This window comes from Triplophysa rosa, linkage group LG18 (genome assembly GCF_024868665.1).
Source record: "Triplophysa rosa linkage group LG18, Trosa_1v2, whole genome shotgun sequence".
In the NCBI taxonomy this organism is placed as follows: Eukaryota; Metazoa; Chordata; class Actinopteri; order Cypriniformes; family Nemacheilidae; genus Triplophysa; species Triplophysa rosa.
The window spans coordinates 7,571,750-7,590,224 of record NC_079907.1 but is presented as its reverse complement, the minus strand read 5'-3'; the positions used below and the strand labels follow the sequence as shown (position 1 = coordinate 7,590,224).

General features: G+C 36.9%; 1 protein-coding gene across 2 annotated transcripts; it reads right to left on the bottom strand.

The window, feature by feature from the left end:
- Positions 1-25: 25 nt before the first annotated feature.
- Positions 26-14,092, bottom strand: entpd1 (ectonucleoside triphosphate diphosphohydrolase 1). Of its 2 annotated transcripts, none has more exons than XM_057359203.1 (10): positions 13,684-14,092; positions 4,445-4,572; positions 4,203-4,320; positions 3,878-4,028; positions 3,409-3,568; positions 2,615-2,818; positions 2,293-2,544; positions 1,773-1,880; positions 1,549-1,686; positions 26-1,040 (listed from the first exon to the last, which is right to left on the bottom strand). In XM_057359203.1, the coding sequence occupies exons 1-10, from the start codon at positions 13,697-13,699 to the stop codon at positions 831-833; spliced, it is 1,485 nt and encodes a 494-aa protein (XP_057215186.1). In that variant the 5' UTR covers positions 13,700-14,092; the 3' UTR covers positions 26-830. The 2 variants fall into 2 exon arrangements, with proteins under 2 accessions (XP_057215186.1, XP_057215187.1); XM_057359204.1 differs by lacking the exon at positions 13,684-14,092 and adding an exon at positions 5,576-5,898.
- Positions 14,093-18,475: the final 4,383 nt, after the last annotated feature.

Sequence of the window (18,475 nt, the reverse complement as noted above, 5' to 3'; positions counted from 1 at the left end):
AAATGTACACAACCACAACCGGGATTTTGTTTGTTTATTACAGAAATTTGCTAGAGGTGTTGTTTAAATATATAAAAACAGAATTTCACGTAATTATACATATTTCAGAACTACACAGTGATTTCACATAGAATGTGCCTTACAGAAGCAGATAGGAACATTTGTAGCCTCTCCTGGTACAATATGATACAATAAAAAGCCAAACACAGTAAGCAGAGAAAATGCATGACAAGCCTGACATAATGCCCTCCTTTTGCTATTACAAAGCTTTTATTTCGTTTAAACATCAACCTTTAGACAATAATGCAAATTAAAAAGAGCAAAATATTTTTCGTTATATCTAAGAGATACTGTCATCCAGAAAATGTGTGCATGTGCTTTTCTACAGTATAAGTAAATTGAGAAACCTTCGTAAAAGATTCCAAGGCACACAATATATCGTCAGTGCACTTTCTTTTTAGGAAGCCCTGCAATCCATTTCCACTCAGCCCACACCCAGCTGCCCAAAGCCAAAACTTTGGTCAAGAGATTTTCAAAAAACACAACCTTACTGTAAGTCACCACCAAAATACATAAAATAACAGAAAGAGCAACTTCCCACCGAGTTCTCATGTGCCTTCATGCAGTTGCACCAGAACCCAGGACAAACATTTTTCTCCCGAAATCTGTTTATCTTTCAAATGAGGTATGAAGTCCAAATTCTTTGACACTTAAAAAAAAACGTTTAAAAACAAGTCAAAACATAGTTTTGAATCTTACAGATTTTAGCCTGCAGAAACAAACATTCAATACTAAGAGACTGCAGCACATCCCTTAGCATATCAGGCGAGCTATATGATGTCTTTCTGAGCTGTACGTGTGGACCGACGGTAATATAAAAAGGCCAGAAAGAAGAGAAGAAATATGAGGAGTGTGAAGAGGACCATAAATGAAACGTATCCCCCATGTGCCATCAGGGGTATGTCTGGAGCTTCAGCTGGGATCATGTTGGTCAGATTCAGCATATAACCCAATGTCCAGCCAGCATCACTGTCTCCTATCTGCACAAAAACATGAAGTAAAGAGATCTTCAGACTGATAACATAAAAAGGAATAGTTCAGCTAATGTTTTTTCGAACTCATTGTTTCATTTTTTCAGCAGTACACCACTCTTTTTTATATAATGAAAGTGAACAGGGACGGCATAGGGCTGTCAAGTGTTATGAAGTAAAAAAGCTTAACTGCTGAAACCATGATCATTTAAGTGAATTTGTGTATCATTCAAGACCAGTTGTGCGAGCTGGATAATTAAATTACATAAATTAAATTGCTCAAATTACTTTATGGTGTTGTTTTTGATATTCATCGGCACCAGCACCTTTATTATATAATGTGTGGCCGGGACATTATTAAAAAATCCTTTTTGTGCATTCCAAGAATAATGAGTTAACATTCATCTGGGCGATTTGTTTCTTTAATACAACCTTTCTTCACACGCACAATCAGTAACCACATATTTTGCCAAGAGAAATAATTGACTGTTAGTAAAGCATGCATTTACTTTATTACCTTCTTAATAAACTGGATGTCTTTCCAGTTGTTTGAGGTAAACTTGTATCCATCTTCCAAAAGCGTCAGAATGTAGGTTCCTGAGAAGCAGTATTCAGAGAGATACTTCTCTTTTATACTGGGATATCGTTGCACAATCTAGAAAAGACAGGCAAGTTCACGTTTAGACATCGGATCCATCAAAATGCTAAAACGTCTTTAAAAGACATGCGTAAACATCTCACCTCTTTCCATGGGGTGGCGCAATACCTTTTCATCTTCAACTTTGCTTCATGTAATGTGCCACTTGTCAGATTCAAAAAGTCCATAACAAAGAAAAAAGCTGAGAAAGCCTGGAGAATAAAATAGGTGCAGAACCATTATTGTTTTTATAACAACCAGCCATTAAATAGTTCACCCAAAAACAAAAATTCTGTCATTATATACTTACCCTCTTGTCATTTCAAACCTGTATGACTTTATTTCCTCTGCAGAACACAATAGAAGATATTTCGAAGAATGTTGATAAACGAAAACCGTTGGTCCCCACTGACTTGCATTGGTTTTGTGTCCATTCAATAAAAGTCAATGGGGATCAACGGTTTTTGGTTACCAACATTTTTCAAAATATCTTCTTTTGTGTTCTGCAGAAGGAAAGTCAAACAGATTTAAAAGAGGGCGAGTAAAGATGACTGATTTTTTGTTTTTGGGTGAACTACTCATTTAACTATACATCTAAACATTTAAATCTCTATCGTTTCTTACCCCAAATTTTCCTTCAACAGAAGGCTGGAAAACACCATCAAAAGAGCATGTCGAGTATCCACAATGGCTTTTATTAAAAACCTTCCTGACCGAATTTTGGCACTCCACCCAAACCCCCTCCCCAACATGGAAAAAGTCTTTAGGTGAGGCACTCTTTTCTTTTATACAGGGTGTATCAAAGACATCCACATATTTTTTGCTGAGGTTATATCCAGTGTGGAAGCAGGGATCCCTTAACAAAGTTGAATCTATCTTGGGAAGATAAATAAAAAATATTAGATACAAGTGTGGTCTACATGTTTATACAACTGTATATACATACCATGGAGTGAAACTTCTCGGCCAAAGAAAGCCTAAGCACTTGGTCCTTCCCGAAACAGAGAAAGCTGTGTGTGTACAAGTGATAATCGTTTCCGTACAGCCTGAAGTCAATAGCGTTGTCCTGTGATTCAATTTCCTGTTTGGGTACGAAGGTTATCTGAGTGGAGGCTCCGCCAAGATCAAGAGCACCAAGGGTCCCTGTGGCCTAAAAGATAAACATACAAGCTCACTTAAAAACCAAACTTAGATAGCCTAGAATTCTACAGAGACATTCAAAGCAATTTTGGTGTTCTCGTGAAACTGCCTTGATTATTGTTGTAATTAATGTAATTATTCAATAAATTGCATAGAAAATGATCAATTAGCATTTTAATAATTTTCATCATTTTATTCTTACGTGAGGTTTTACGTGACTTAATCTGCAGAGAACTCAGCAATTATTGCCTTTGAGGAACAGAACATATAATCCAAACAGAACGTACGAAAGCCTCACCACACGAAACCATAATAACAGTGACTATCAACAAATATCAAGGTGTCGAAAGATGACCTCATAGTATTATCACACAAAGAATAGCTTATAATGACATCACAGCGATGACAACACTATAAAGTCAGCAAACAATAATCCTAGGGACCACAGAATTTTTGTCATGCTGCAATGCTTGCTGGGAGCTCACAAACCCTCTGCAAAATCAGCAACATTGTTCTGTATGGAACTCACGGTTTAGAAAATTGTGTTTGTGTGGATTCTGCAACCCAAACATCATTAAATGTGAGACATAACTGCCGTACCGTTCTCAAGTTGTCACTCAGGTAATTCACAGTGATCCAGCCGAACGCTCCCTCCTCTTGACCCAAAATGATTCGAGCTCCCTGAAAGGAGAAGGGATATTTCTGCAGAGAACGTCCCACAGAGGCTAGCACTTTCTCGGAAGCATCTTCATCCTCCATCCTTGAGGAAAAAAAAATGTTTTGTCTGTTTACATTTAATTAACAAAAATAGAAACATAATCTTAACAAAAGATACTAATCGATGATCGAAGGTGCATCACTATAAAAAAGGCCAGTCAACAATAAAGTCTAATACTGCATTTTAGATAAACCATACTATTTTTTTGAATATTTATTTTTTTAAGATGTATTCAAAATTGACTTGTTTAGGGAACGTGCCATCACTTGACACGTCCCATTTAACATTGTTCACAACATATGTTCCCCACTTGATTTTTGGCTGTAATTGACACAACTGAGGATCAATTACTTGAGCAGTCTCATGCCTGCTGTAGCTCCCAGGTACACAGGGGTTTCCAGGTGCCTGCGAACAGGAATTTTCTGTTTAGCCTCTTCCATACACTCCTGCAAGGACATGCCGGCTCCTTCTGGGTTTGCGGAATAACTGGAGATGCCTTTGCCTACGGGTAAAAAAGAAACATGATGCACAAAAGCCAGTTCCTCAGAATACCCATGCAGAATTTGTTTACAGATGCTTTATTGTAAAAATTCCTATTGGAAGTTATTTAGCGTGTCTATAATTAAAACGTTCTCAAATAAACATTGAGATACTAGACTGAAGTTTTTTCATGTACCTTTAACGTTGCAGGTGTGTGTCTGTCGAACCATTCCTGTGTTGTTCTCTTTCTCAGCTGGCCATTCGTAGATGAAGACGGATGTGTGGGAGGAGCCTGCATCCAGAACTATTCCATACTGTAACATCAGGAGCAAAAAATAAGTTCAAATACAATCTTGACTCAATGTGTATCATTTGCACATTGCTGTAACATAAATGTTTTATAAATAATTACTTACTGTAAATGGCTGTTTCAATTACCTTGTACTTCTGCGATATACGCTTGTTCTGGACAACAGAAATGGAAACCACAATGATGATCCCCACAGCAATAACAGCAGTCAGAATGATGAACACTGGCCTGTGGCATGGGTTCTTTACTTGTACTTCTAAACCGAGTCAAAGACAGAGAGCAGGTTGATAAATATCATCAATATGTGCAGTCTTTAAAGCTTATAAAACACACAGAGGCGGTTAATTACAGTGCCAGCTGAATTACTGAGAACAATAAATAGGCTAATACGCAGAACAATAACTAGTGGAAAAAGCAGGCCTAATCACTTATTTAATAACTAACATAAATATTTAGGAACTGTACAACCTTTTTAATTATTTACTGTAGATAGGCTCCAATCAATATCATTTTAATTCTGTGTTTAATTTATAACTGAATCTAGGTCATTTCTATTCAGAATCTGCAATGCAATCATTTACTGAATCTGAATAGTAAGCAGATATATGTATTTAGATTTAGCCCTATACCTTGGTGAGGTGTTAAATGAAAATAGATCAAACTGTAATCCCTGTCAGTTTAGTGGAAAAACAAACAAGGCTTGAAACCCATGGGCATGCATAGCCTACCCAGCTGTCTCTGTTTATACAAGAAAGACATATAAGAGGCCCTGTATATTTCAGTCTGAATTTGAATTTTACTGTAAAATTAATACTGTAAAATGTTACATTTTTATTATATAAAACTACGTGTTCATTTATTTGTTTTAGATACAGGTCATTTGATATCATATCAAGTTTTAGAAACACCTGTGATGTTATTTTAAAATGTCCCATTTAAAATGTCAAACATGTCACCTTTGACTATAGAAAAAATATACTATTCAAATTATAATCTAAGGGGCAGTAGTCATAAAAGTGCTCAATTGAAAAGCACGTTTAAAACGAACAAATAAATAAACAGTACAAGACCACTGCTGCAAAAACACAGCGTAGCCTACTTGAACAAAGCCACAACACATTTCCTTTGTTATTGGAAAGGTTCGCATTGTTTACAGTAGTAGCCTAACTAGTCAGTAACATCAGCAAACATCAGCTACAGTATACGACACAATTCATTCATTTAAATCGGGGCACCTCTCAGAGCTTTCCACCACCTACCCATCAGGACCCGCGGCGCTCGTGTCTGTTACCGGTGCGAGATGTCTGTGCTGTCGTACACGACTGTCGTGGTTCCTGCAGTGACTCCGAATCAAACGGGATCAATTCCTGGTCACTAAATTACAATTTAGCCGTGCGGATTTTATTATTTGTGTGCAAGATCACGCACACATCTAAGTACGCAACTGCGGTTTTACTTGTCTCGTTCATTATATAAGGGGAGTTGATGTGAATTTGGGGAAACACCCTCTTCGCACGAGGAGCCAGGCTTGCAGCGACGTCACAGGTGCGTGTTAGCGGAATTCCCTAGTACACCCCGTTGGGATTGACCCACTTTGGAGAATTGCCATGAGCTGCATACAGATCAGAGTCCCGATTAGCTTAAACTTCAGCATGCAGTTTGCAAGAGGTACGTGCTTGGGAAACTTTTTAAAAGGTCTGGAGTCACAATAAAGCATAACCGTTTTATACATTAAGTATTATTAAAACATCGTAATAGAATTATGAAAGCATCTGTTAGTTGTCTGAATATATAGCCTATATGAGAACACATGCAAAAGGTTATTTTACAAGCAATGCTGATACACTTTCATGCAACATTCTGATGCACCCCAATAAATGATTATTCACGTAGTCTGTATGTATTAAATAAGAACTAACTACAGTATCTATTCAAACAGAAAAAATATTGTTCAAAATAGAAAAATAAATACAGAAAAACCCTTTAGACTTTTTTTTAGGTAGGGTAAGATTTACAACATACTTCGAAACAAATGTGTAGTTTAATGCAATGTAAGTCGCTTTGGATAAAAGCGTCTGCCAAATGCGTGAATGTAAACTTAATATTTTTATAAACTATTGAAAGTGCAATATGAATTAAGGTATTTTTTGGGTCCTTATCAAGTAATGATACATGTCTGGGAAAGGACTGGAAATGTTTGCATCATTGTCTATTTTGGATCTGGCAGTGCTTCAGACTGAATCACTGAACATTTCTGTTTGCACAATACCCCCATCATCATTGGATCCCACCCAACCTTTTCACAAAATCCCTGACTTGCGGCCATCTCAAAAGCTATACTACAAGTCGATACACAAAGGATTTACTGTAAAAATGATCTGATAATTAAGTCATCAAAATAATTTAAAGTTAAAATGCCACAAATGTTTTGGTGTGTTCCTCAACACCTTCAGGAAAAAAAACACCAATCTGAAAGTTGCATGGAAAAACGACATGTTAGTTAGCATGCAAAACGTGTGCAGCACGACTCATACCTTATATGTCATGCACAAACTGACATGCTCTCTATGAAAAACGTGTATGCTGCAGATGCTGCAGATGACTACAACTGGAGTCAGTAATTCATCAATTGTGGTCATTTGATCTGATGGGTGTAGCTGATGGGTTGTCCCATGAACACACTGCTTGACAGTAAAATAAGTACAGAGAAATAGATTTTGTACTATAGATTACAGAGAAAAGCAGCAGGACCACTGTTATGCTAATAAAAATATCAGTAAAACTAATCAATCCAATCAATGGTCTTTTAAGGACAAATTACAATGTCTGTGTTTGTTGCATTCATCCAGCCAACCTTGCCAGACCAAACACATCACCCTCGAGCTTTTACTGTCTTTCCTAATCTCTGCCAATCACTGTTGCTGATATATCCATAGAAACATGTCCCGAAAACAATCAGCGGCACCAGTGACAGGTTGCTGGCCTTACTTAACTGCACATCATTATGAAACTTAGTTGCATTTCCTCTTGTGCAAAGGGAAATATAAACAAAAACATTTTTCTGAACTGAGGCTTGTGACAAAGAAAGTTTATATAGCAACCTGAACCTACACATCTCTACTGCATCTCTGTTATAACAGGTGCACTGAGGGACACTTACCAACTCTCAAACTTGCTCTCAAATAAACAGATTCTGTCTCTATTTGGAGTGTCTATGAATTCATCCAACATGAACGCATCATCAGTTTTGATTATGTCTAATCAGACTGAACACTCACTGTAGGCCAAATCTGTGGCTAAACCTGTTACAGCAGGTTTGATTGTCCTCTTACGGTTCACCTGCACTAACATGCTTCAGGTTGCTTGAATAAGCAGTAATGACGTAATCCGTATCAATGTGACACTCATGAGACAAGGTAAAAAATGGTGCATGTCACTTCACACCCTATGTGCAGAAGGGTTCTTACAGCAGAATCGTGGGAAAGCTTGACCAACAGCATCGGGTTTAAATGTCTTTGTGTTCTTTTGGGGTTGAATGCATTTTCTTTTGAGCGATGAAAACAAAATTCTGAAATTCCATTCCACATTCAGAAAGGCATTCAAAAGACAAGAATATGAAAATCCATGAGGGATCTAGAGATAAACGCATAGACAACAAAGCAGTTTTCATTTATCTTGACTTCTATTGTATAGACGCAAAACCGCTGAGACATTTCTCAAAATATCATCTTTTGTGCTTCAAATAGGCATAGGCCTATACAGTTTTTGAGTGACGTGAGGGTGAATAAATCATGACAGGGTTTTTTATTTTTTGGTGAGCTATCCCATGTGTTGCATGGTGGTAATATAGGCTACAATATTGTTTGGAGTGGCACGGCATTGTTTAAAGTTTTATAGAAGAACCTATGAAGATTTATTTTTGTCTTTTTGAATAACATAAGCATAAAACATTAAAATTGTCCTCTTAATGGTATTTTTGCTAAAGTCTGAAGTTCTTCATGAAACGTTGTGCAAACACTAGGAAACAAATTGACACGTTGACAGGTGTAATCCTCAGATACAGTAGTATCAGCCAAAAATGAGGCGTGTAAATAATACAGAGCTCACGCTGATGAGAACTTACATCATCTCGGCTTGACACAGCTTCTTGGAAAATCGTCATTGAAGTCTTACAGTAACAATACATATTAACAGTGCATTTCCACCGAGTTACATTTCCCAGTCATCCGTGTGTGAGGCTTTTATTAGAAATATAATAAAATTAATTGCGCCTTTCTTTCCTCTGCACCATACTGCCTAACAATGTCAATTGAAATCCAGTCCATTTGAAAGCAATCAGACTGTTGGTGAGAGAGCCAAGAAGCCTCTTTACACCAAGAGGCTTAGATATGATGAAGATCAATTAGTTTTACAGACTTACGAAGACATTAAGTGGACCCATTGAAAATGTGTGTGGCTTAGCGGTTAAGAAAGGTTGCAGTCAGAATTTCCAGAAGAGAGAATAGCATTTGTCACACCCATGTTCGAAGAGAGTGCCAGAGTGATCTTGTGGTCAACGGGCTTGTCAGCACAAACAGTGATGAGAACTGTTTCTCAGCGAAGTAAAGAGAGACTTGCGCAAAGAGATATGCTAGATTAAAATATTTTGTATTTGGCATTTGAGAGAAGCGCTGTAGATCTCCACTCTGATTTTTATAATAAATAAATACAATTTTCATTATTACAAAGTTGTTAATCTCCATTATTTATTGTAGTTAACTGTGCATTCTCTACTATATATCAATTGTTTGCACAAAATCAGATTCTCTCTGTTTTGAAATGACCATGTCACATGTGATGTATACATTTTATAAACATTTCAGTACAATCGTTTCCCATAAGTGTATTCTTGCAGAGAAGGATGTTTATTTCAACTGTGTGAGACGTCAAGGTTAGAGGAAGTGAGCGTGTTCTGTGTTGTTGAGTTGTGAAATGACTGATGACTACAGAGCACGACACAACCCTCCGAAAACACTTCGACCCCAGGATGGCACGAGAACACAGAGATTTTTTATCTCTGCACACAAATAAAATAAATCAAAGACAGACTTTTTTGTTTTTTGTTTTTGTTTGTTTTTCTTCATTATACAATTATAAAATAAATAAAATCAGTAGTAAAAACACATTAGTATCGATATTTTTATGTTAGGATCGATCATTTTCGATACAACCTCAGTATCGGAAGTATCTATACTTCAGGATCGATACGCCCACCCCAGTTCATTTCACACACAGCAGCTGAACGTCTTGCAAGGGTAATGTTGTCATTAAATAAAGATCTTGTTGTTTGAACAAGTACAGCGTTTTCTTTACGCAAGAAACAATGTGTCTAAAATTTTAATTTTTCTGAAAATAAATTTTAATTTTTCTCAAAAGTTCTGTTCACGGCCCTGCTTTGCGTCTGCATTAGGAAAAAAAGCGTCTGCATTAGGAGAGCTTCTCAATAGTTCCCGGAAGTTAATTTACAAGTGACGCATGCTGCGGCAAATCAGTCCAGCTGAGGTAAACTTTTAACACATTTAAAGACGTAAGTTGTTTAAAGAATAAAAAATTCAAGAAAGAAAGAATTAAAAGAAAAAAAATAACTTCCTGGAACTATCTGAAGGCTTCATAAATCACGTGACACTCGAAAAATGTGAACGTTCCTTGTCGCGACTCTCTCTCAATAGCTCTGGGAGCTGGGAGCAGAGGCGGATTAACCATATGGGCAATTGGGCAAGTGCCCAGGGGCACCAAGACTTTAGGGGCACCAAATAAACCCGCAATACAAAATATATATTTTTTATAAATGTACTAAGCACTTGTTTTTTAAGACTTAAGTCACGCATCTCGCTAAATAGGCGTGGCACCATGTGCGGGAATACCCCCACTTTCAGATAAAAATGGTTCTGTCCTCCGCACTTTTTCGACACACCTCCGCCAAAATTCCCGCCCATGTTATCTGGTTAGTTACATAGATTTGAGTGAATTAACATTCAGCCAATCACAAGTGACTGCTATTAGGCGAGTCGTCTTTCGTGTAGCCTACACTTTAATCTTCAAACAGATGGAAGCGGAACGATGAAGAGCGCATTGTTGTAGCGGAGCCTAAAAATGCGGGGATTAGCACTGATTAATAAAGGTGTATATATACATGGCATGCGTCAGAAATAAGATGTTATAGTGCCGATAATGTCTGCTAATAATAGTACGTGGAGGTAAGGCCACTATTGAAGATCCAAACCTGGGTTTTAAAGTGAAAGTGAAGAACGGTCGGTGTCATCACTATAGCAATCAATTCATATGTGTCCTTTTTAGTTGAGTACACTTTTATCTTAGTACTTATGTGATCGTTTAGTAAGAAGAATGTACACATACTGTGCTTAAAAGGAGCGTTTGAATAGCTGTATAGCAGTTAAAATAGAAACAATAACGTTTCATGTTATTTTTATGAATAACCTTGCTATACATTGTAATCTGGTGAATGCCACTTTGGTGAATTAAAGTCCCAATGTCCTGAAAATCTGTACATTGTTCCATTGTCCCCCTAATGTGAATACATACATGCAAACTATAGTGTGTGTGTGTGTGTGTGTGTGTGTGTGTGTGTGTGTGTGTGTGTGTGTGTGTCCCTGTACCCCCATTTTGTGGCACGCACAACATTTACACTTGTTAAAAAAATGTTAGTGATTTTTTAAAATTACATCAAAACCTGAAATGTAACATTACAACAGAAAGCAGGTGCCCCTTAACTACAGTAGGCCTAATTGTTAAAAATACTTAATGGAAAAGAGTTGTTTTTGTGTTATAGTCTACAAAAGTGTCATGTTAATGTATAATTCTTGTAAAATAGTATATTGTAAATTGCTGAGTTTCATTCTTATAAAATCTTTTAATATATAAATCATTTAATGAGTGGATTCTTGCGTGTGGGTTGATGGGGGGCACCTCTGGGGCTGTTGCCCAGGGGCACCATGAGGTCTTAATACGCCTCTGGCTGGGAGAGTATTATTTTTTTAATAGATTATAATTTTAAACGTTTTTCAGTAAAGAGAACGAATTAGTGTTTAGAAGAGTTTGTCATATTTTTGAGTTTAGGGGTTGCCATTAGGTTGTGGGAGGTTACATTTATCACTGAAGTTTCTGTTAACTTTATATCTTGGAAATGATAAATGAAAGGTTTAAGTCATGTTAAAAATATTTGAGTTGAGAACTTTAATCAAAATTTTAAAGTCCTGTATATAAAAAAATTGTTTCTTGAAAAAAAATTGATACTTTGAACATTGATAAATAAAAATGAGTTAATGATAAATTATGTTAATACAACAGAATTTTTGATGCATCATACATTCACATGCACATGCAGGAAATGTCTGCTAAAGAAAAAAGGGTTTAAGTGGCTTATGACTGCACCTTGCGGAGTCATTAGAAACGGCTCCACTTTAAATTTCAACTAAATTCACAAAATCACAAATTTCTTTTTGTTTCTGCTTTAGACATCTCCATTATAAAGAATGATTATAATAAAAAGAACCCTATTTTTTAACCCTATGTTTTACCCAATGAGCAGGAAGTGGTCTTCAGACTTTCTTAATGAGTTAGACTTTCAGACCAGCTTCCTGGTATATAAAAGTGTTTTTGTATTTGTTAAGTTAATCTAACTAACATTTTAATATAAATTGAAATGTTATTTTAAATGCATGTTAATTTTTTTTGTTAATTTAATACATAAATTATATGTAAAATGTAGACTGACCTTTTCACAGTAAGTGTTATATTTTGTTAAGTGCCTATAACCAGACCACATTCTGACACATTTGGAACAGGGGTGAAAATCATTTGGGTCTTCGACCCACGCAAGTCTCACAGCTTTAAAACTGTCACGCTATGATGTAGACCACATTGTGACGACACAATGAGCCTGTTTTTTCATTAACACTTTTTCAATGCATATTATTTCATCTTGTACTGTTAAAATTCTACATTTCAGAAATTGCCTTTTATTAAAGGGAATCACCCCAGCCAGGCTTCCAAATAAGGCCTTGTGTGTGGGAGGGGTGGGACTTCCTCAAATGCTCATGACTGCAATAATGAGGAACATCCACACTGACATTGTTGTGTCAGCTACAGGAAGTTTGGTAGCTTCCTCAAAGCACTAAGTACAGGCTCTTGTTGAAGAATGAGAGGAAAATGGCAAACAGTGAGTACAAATTTCCTCATTTAAGCATTAGAATACAACAGCGACATTCCCATCATTCTTTTCCATGTGCTGCGCAGAGATATTGCTAAATGGATCATTTGCTTAATTAGAAGATTGATGCAGAAAGCAACCTAAATATCTTTGTCGTCATGGTAATAATCCAGAGATGTTGAGAGTTGTTTTGTTACTCTAGATTGCTTAGCTACCAGATGGTCTGTTCACACACGGGAAGAAATCCTCAGCTGTTACGTAACAATCTCTCTCTCTCTCTCTCTCTCTCTCTCTACGAGGATGCCTGAGTCCTGCACTAATTCACAGACTCCAGATGCTAAAGCAGTTAGATGGACACCAGATGCTGAGTTCGGCATTAGATGAACATTCAGCCTTCCAGGGATTCACATATTTTGTACCTTCCTTTATTTACATAGCCTCAAATAATCTGTTTACTCAAATAATCCAAACAGAGTATGAGAGCACTTTTTAGGGAACAATGACACTTTTCCAACTGCATATTCCAGTTCCTAATCTAGTATATGTTCCCTAGAGGTCATAAAGAAGATCTATATTCTTTTATGTAAAAGCAGTGCATGAACATTTCATGAGTGGCTGTGTCTGTTTAATAGGTTGTCCAGAAATTTAGACGGCATTATGGAAAGTGCATACATCAAAGGATGTTTTAAATTATTTTACGGTCAGTTGATGTTGTACAGGTCAGGTCTCCTGCTGAAATCTTGAACAGATCATGCCACTAAGCAGTCATATCCATAAAATGAAAATGATTTCATTTGAGTTGAATGAGTTAGCTGACTTAACAAAACGCTGTTGGTTTGTAATTTAGCACACCACTAAGGAAAGGCTGTGGCAAGCTAAACACACCATATAATTCTGTATTTGTCTGCCATACTGTAAATCAACAAATAAGTACGTAATGCCTAGCCACTAATGTGAACACATGCTCTTGTTTTATTCAAGTTTAGTGCACACAGTCATCCAGCTCCATTAAACAAAATACAAGCATTGTCCAATAGCTCTGAAAAGCTATGTGCATTCCTTTTTCTTGTCTTTGCACACCACTTGTAAAATGTCATCCTGCCCTGGTGTGAACTCAATATGTTAAAGTGTTTATGCAAGTGCTTGTCATAGACTTACCTCTCTGTTCATCCATGAATGCAGATTAAAATCTCTCTCTCTCGCCCTCTTTCTGTCTCTCACTCGTTCCAGCAACCAATGTGCTGTTCCGGCTGTTTGGCTCAGCTTTCTAAGAGGGTCTTTCCCATTCTTGAGGTTCTTTATAAGGCAGGGGGCATGAGTGGGCGGGCCGGTCGCCAAGCTTTCTCCCTCCCAACCATGTTAATCTGCCTGTTACCTCTTCCTTCTCCCCTCAAACAGAACGGTGCGTGTGTGTGCGAAAGAGAGAGACAAAGAGGTTGACAAAGAGCATGTCTGTCTCTCTCTGTGTGTGTGTGTGTGTGTGTAAGAGAGAGAGAGAGAGAGAGAGAGAGAGAGAGAGAGTTTACCTTACAGTATCATTATCAACACTCCCAGCAAACTGTTGTCGTACCACCATTGCCTCTGACAGCAGAATGACTTTTGCAGGAGCTCTGACCAGAACAAAGACATTTTTGTTTTCTTCCTGGTTTACTACTAGCTTTCTCGCTTTTTTGCGCCTTGATAGTAGTCACAACAATCCATCGATACATAACAATCAACAAACTTCATGACATAAGGTCTTTTGTTCTCTTTCATTTTGTGTCTGGGTTTTTCATGCAGCTGTTGCCCTGAGGACAGAGAGATGTAGTGAAAATTGATCATGAGGTAAATGAGCTCGTAATGAAAGATGAACGTCTGTCCCTTACCAGGCACTTTGATTAAATAGAAAAAAATAGTGGTATTCAGTAAAAAACGTCAACTGAGAGTAGTATTTTGAATTGGGTTGTACTGTATTATGCAATTTACACAGGCTTAGACTACTGTTTGAATAAATGCCATGGGGATATTTTGCTAATGCACTTTCTGTTTTCAAGAGAACTGGTTTTGGAAAAATAAGAAAAAATACAGAGAATAATGTGCATGGCATTTTCACTTCCTCATCCAAACTGAACTGACTGATTCTAAGATGGTATGTGAGCAAGAGAGCGATTATATTGCAATTTACCGTAATAGAAAATGGCGCAGATGCTACCAGCACGTCTTCTTGGAATTCTATGAAGAGCACATCTTCCCTCAGATCATTTGAAAGTAGTTTACATTGCAGTTACCCTGAGTGCTAAACTTAGTCCCATGGAGACATGACATCAAACATAAGATCAAAAGCACACATTAGGTTGTAATTTGCAGTTTCACATTATTGTTAGAAGCTAGTGAGAGATGTTTTGAATATGTGTATAACAATAAAAGCTTTGAGGCAGTGTTGGAAACACTTTGGAACATGGGTCACTCCAAATGGAAGCTAGTTGCCCTTTTAAATTTAGAACACAAAAGGGACTTCTGTGATACCAAATGCATAATGCATAATTTATGAAAGTGAGGTCACTATACGAATGACTTTCCTTGAAATAAAAGGCATAGTCTGCCTTACTTCCCAGGGCACGGAAACAGTCTTAAATAGCATGCTTTTTCAATTAATCCTTCACAAAGCTGTTTCTTGGGGGATGTTTACATCCCTTGTATTTGGATTGTAAAAACAAAATCAAGTGTCCCATCTTGTGTCCATGTGTTTTTTTCCTTTGAGAGTGGAAAAAATGTAACTTGACTGAAATATCTGATTGGAGAAAAAGTAACAAATTAAGAACTGACTTTTTGTTTTTTGGTTTAAACCTTTTGCAAGTCACCTATATCCCAGCAAAGACTGAAACGTTTAAAGTTGAAGTAGGCCACACAAATCGCAACCTTTGTTTTACTCTCTCTGTGACTTTACCATAAATTGTCACGAATTGTCTCTGGTGAGACAGAGATACAAAGAACAGAGGACCCAAGTGCAGACAGGAGGTAAGGGGTTAACAAGACTTTAATAATAATAAAACATGGACAAAACAAAAACCCACGATGGGGTAAAATAACCAAGATATAAACAGGAACACGGACTAACCAAACTAGACAGGACTAAAAACTAACATTTACCATATAACTACAAAAGACTAGACTACACTAACAAGACATGACCTCACACCAAGCTTTTTATTTTTTTTATTTTTGGGTTTTTAATTATTGGACAAATCAAACAGGGGAACAGGTGTGGGGCATGAACTAATAAACAACCAGTAACGAGAGATACAAAAGGGCGGGAACACAGACAAGGACCGGAGAGAGTATCGAAGGCCGACAGGGTCAAAATGACTCTCTCCACACATAACAAGGGATCCTGCTGTGATTCTGCTACAAGATCAAGACAGACATGACAAGATGAGGCAGAATCACGACAATAAATACTCCCTCTTTTGATCTCAGTACTTATTTCAGCCCAAAGTGTATTGTGATATGCCTCTGGGGAGCCTGGTTAGTAAATACCAGAGTTTCTCACCCAAAGCTGTCATCAGCTGTAACCAACAGGGATTTAATTAAAACAGATACTTCTAATGGTAATGTAATTGATTCTAAGGTAGGCAAACTGTACTAAAATCAACGTTAAAAATTATGATTCTAGGCCAGCAGCTTGTGTGTGCTTAACTTTCATAATCAAAATGCCACGAGGACATTAAAAAGGAAACACCTACTCAAATGTATTGGTGTCATTTTTAACCATAACCAGTGTTGCAGAATAGTTGGGTGTGGAATGCTTTGGGGAGCTTGTTATTTTCCATGTTTAATAACACTGTAAATGCTGTCCAAACTTTACACAAATTTTCCGACAGAACAACAGGTGAGACAAGCATCCTTTGATGGTACTGTAACTGAATTAGACATTCCTGACGGTATTTTCCACGATGCATGGCCAGAGAAGACATCAGATGTGATGTTGATGAGAACTTGTGGCCAAATTCAAGAGAGAGGGAGGACTAGATGCCTCACTATACTTTTGTTGATGTGTTGAATTCATTTTTATTCTGTATTTTTTTATCATCACCTGGGACTGTTTTCCTCTTTTTTTTCACCTTTGTACTGTAACTTTCAAAGATAAAGTACTACTGTATAAACAAAGAAAACTTACTGTCAGCATATGTAACAAGACTGATTAAAAAATGCTGTACATTCATTTTAGTGAAAATGAGTTATTCTATTTGAAAGACTGATTTATGAGACAAATAATTCAACATATACTAATAAAGTTCATAATTTCTGTAATGCTCCTTGTTGTTAGTGTTTTTTTTGGTCAGTATGTTATGAATGAAATGTATGTTTTCCGAATGAGAATCGTTGTCTGTGTAATGTTGGAATGAGCTTATTTTGAGACATAGATGAAGTGTTTTGTTGGTCGGAGTGAGTTTTGGAGGTGATATGAAGTGTTTTGTTGGTCGGAGTGAGTTTTGGAGGTGAGATGAAGTGTTTGGCCAACAGTCATGTTGGTAATGCAGACCGTGTGAAGAGTTTTGAAAATGTGGCTTCAGTATTGAACAATGCTTGTTTGCAGTTGAAAAAAACTGTAAGTTTGGCTGTGATGTGGGTTTTGGGGTTTGCATGTTCAAGTGTTCAAGAAATCGTACAGGCGTTCCGCAATGTAAGTTTTAAATCCTTCTGCTGTGCCTCAAAAATAGGAAACAAAACTAGGCCTACTTTTTCTTTTTCATAGTGCCTACATTATTGTAGTTTCGTTGTATGTAACTTCACATTTCTGCAAATTCATTTTCTCAACACATCTAGTCTATATAAAGAATGCATTCGGCACAGATCATTGCAATTTGATTTGCAGACATATGAGTTTATGATGGGATGAATTAGCTGTGTGAAAGAGATGTGCTGCATTCAGAATGCTCTATTGGCGCCTTCTGAAACCTATTTAATAAAACATTCATAAGCTGTTAAGTGCTTCTGCATTTTTGAAATCATACCCCCATGATGTCATTCACCACAAATTCATCCATGCCTGCACCTTACACTTTAAAAACATCATTATAAAAACAAAATATCAACTAAACAAAATTATTTGAAATCAAGCCTTAATAGCAGTAGGCATAGTGTTTTCTCTATACACAGAAAAACATCAATTGTGAGGCGTTCCTCACTATCAGTGCCAAAAGCACTTTCTGACTTGTCTTGACTTTGTTGTAAGTTCAAAGCCATCAAGTGAGAGTTTGTGGAATGTGCCTTGCGAATTTGCTTGCAAAGTTATATAGACCTAAGAATACTAGAAAACTGAAATCTGACAAAAAATTTAATCTGACAAAAATAATTTAAATAGTTAGTGGTTATAAGCAGTCATCTACAACGTTGTATTACATTTCAGATGCAATATATAGGTTTTTCACTTCACAACAGAATTTGTTGCCCTTGTGAAATCTCGTCTGGATTTAACCACACCATGTTACCCCCGTGAAGAAAAAAATAACAGAAACCCTACAACATGTAGCATCCTTGCTTGAAAAGTATTTTCATTTTTTCAGCAGCGAAATGAGATGTACTGAGGGCAGAACTTGGTCACTACCTCACTAAAGCAGTAAAACTAGACAACTATGCAACATATCATCATGTACAAAAGTCCATTGTCATATGTCTGGGCCTAGGAATGTAATTGACCCATCACAAAAATATAACTGTTTCCAGATGCTTATACGAAGCTCAAACCTAGCTGCAAGATATGTCAAGTCCTGCCACGACAAAAGAACAACCAGCACAACACAACAAAACACTGACACAACACACACAAACGGACACTATATGACAGGATCCTATCACCCTCACTGAGAACTTTCATCAATACTTTTCTCTTTTTCTCTTTATATTGATATGTGTATATAGACTTTTTGTTTTTATCTTAATCCGTATTTGTTCATGTTTATATGTAAAT

What these genes read in the sequence shown, in the direction of transcription:
- entpd1 (XM_057359203.1), bottom strand. An exon ending in GCAGGCATGAGACTGCTCAA is followed by an intron (nt 3,569 to 3,877) that starts GTAATTGATCCT and finishes TTTTTCCTCAAG; the next exon opens with GATGGAGGATGAAGATGCTT. An exon ending in CCGAGAAGTTTCACTCCATG is followed by an intron (nt 2,545 to 2,614) that starts GTATGTATATAC and finishes TATCTTCCCAAG; the next exon opens with ATAGATTCAACTTTGTTAAG.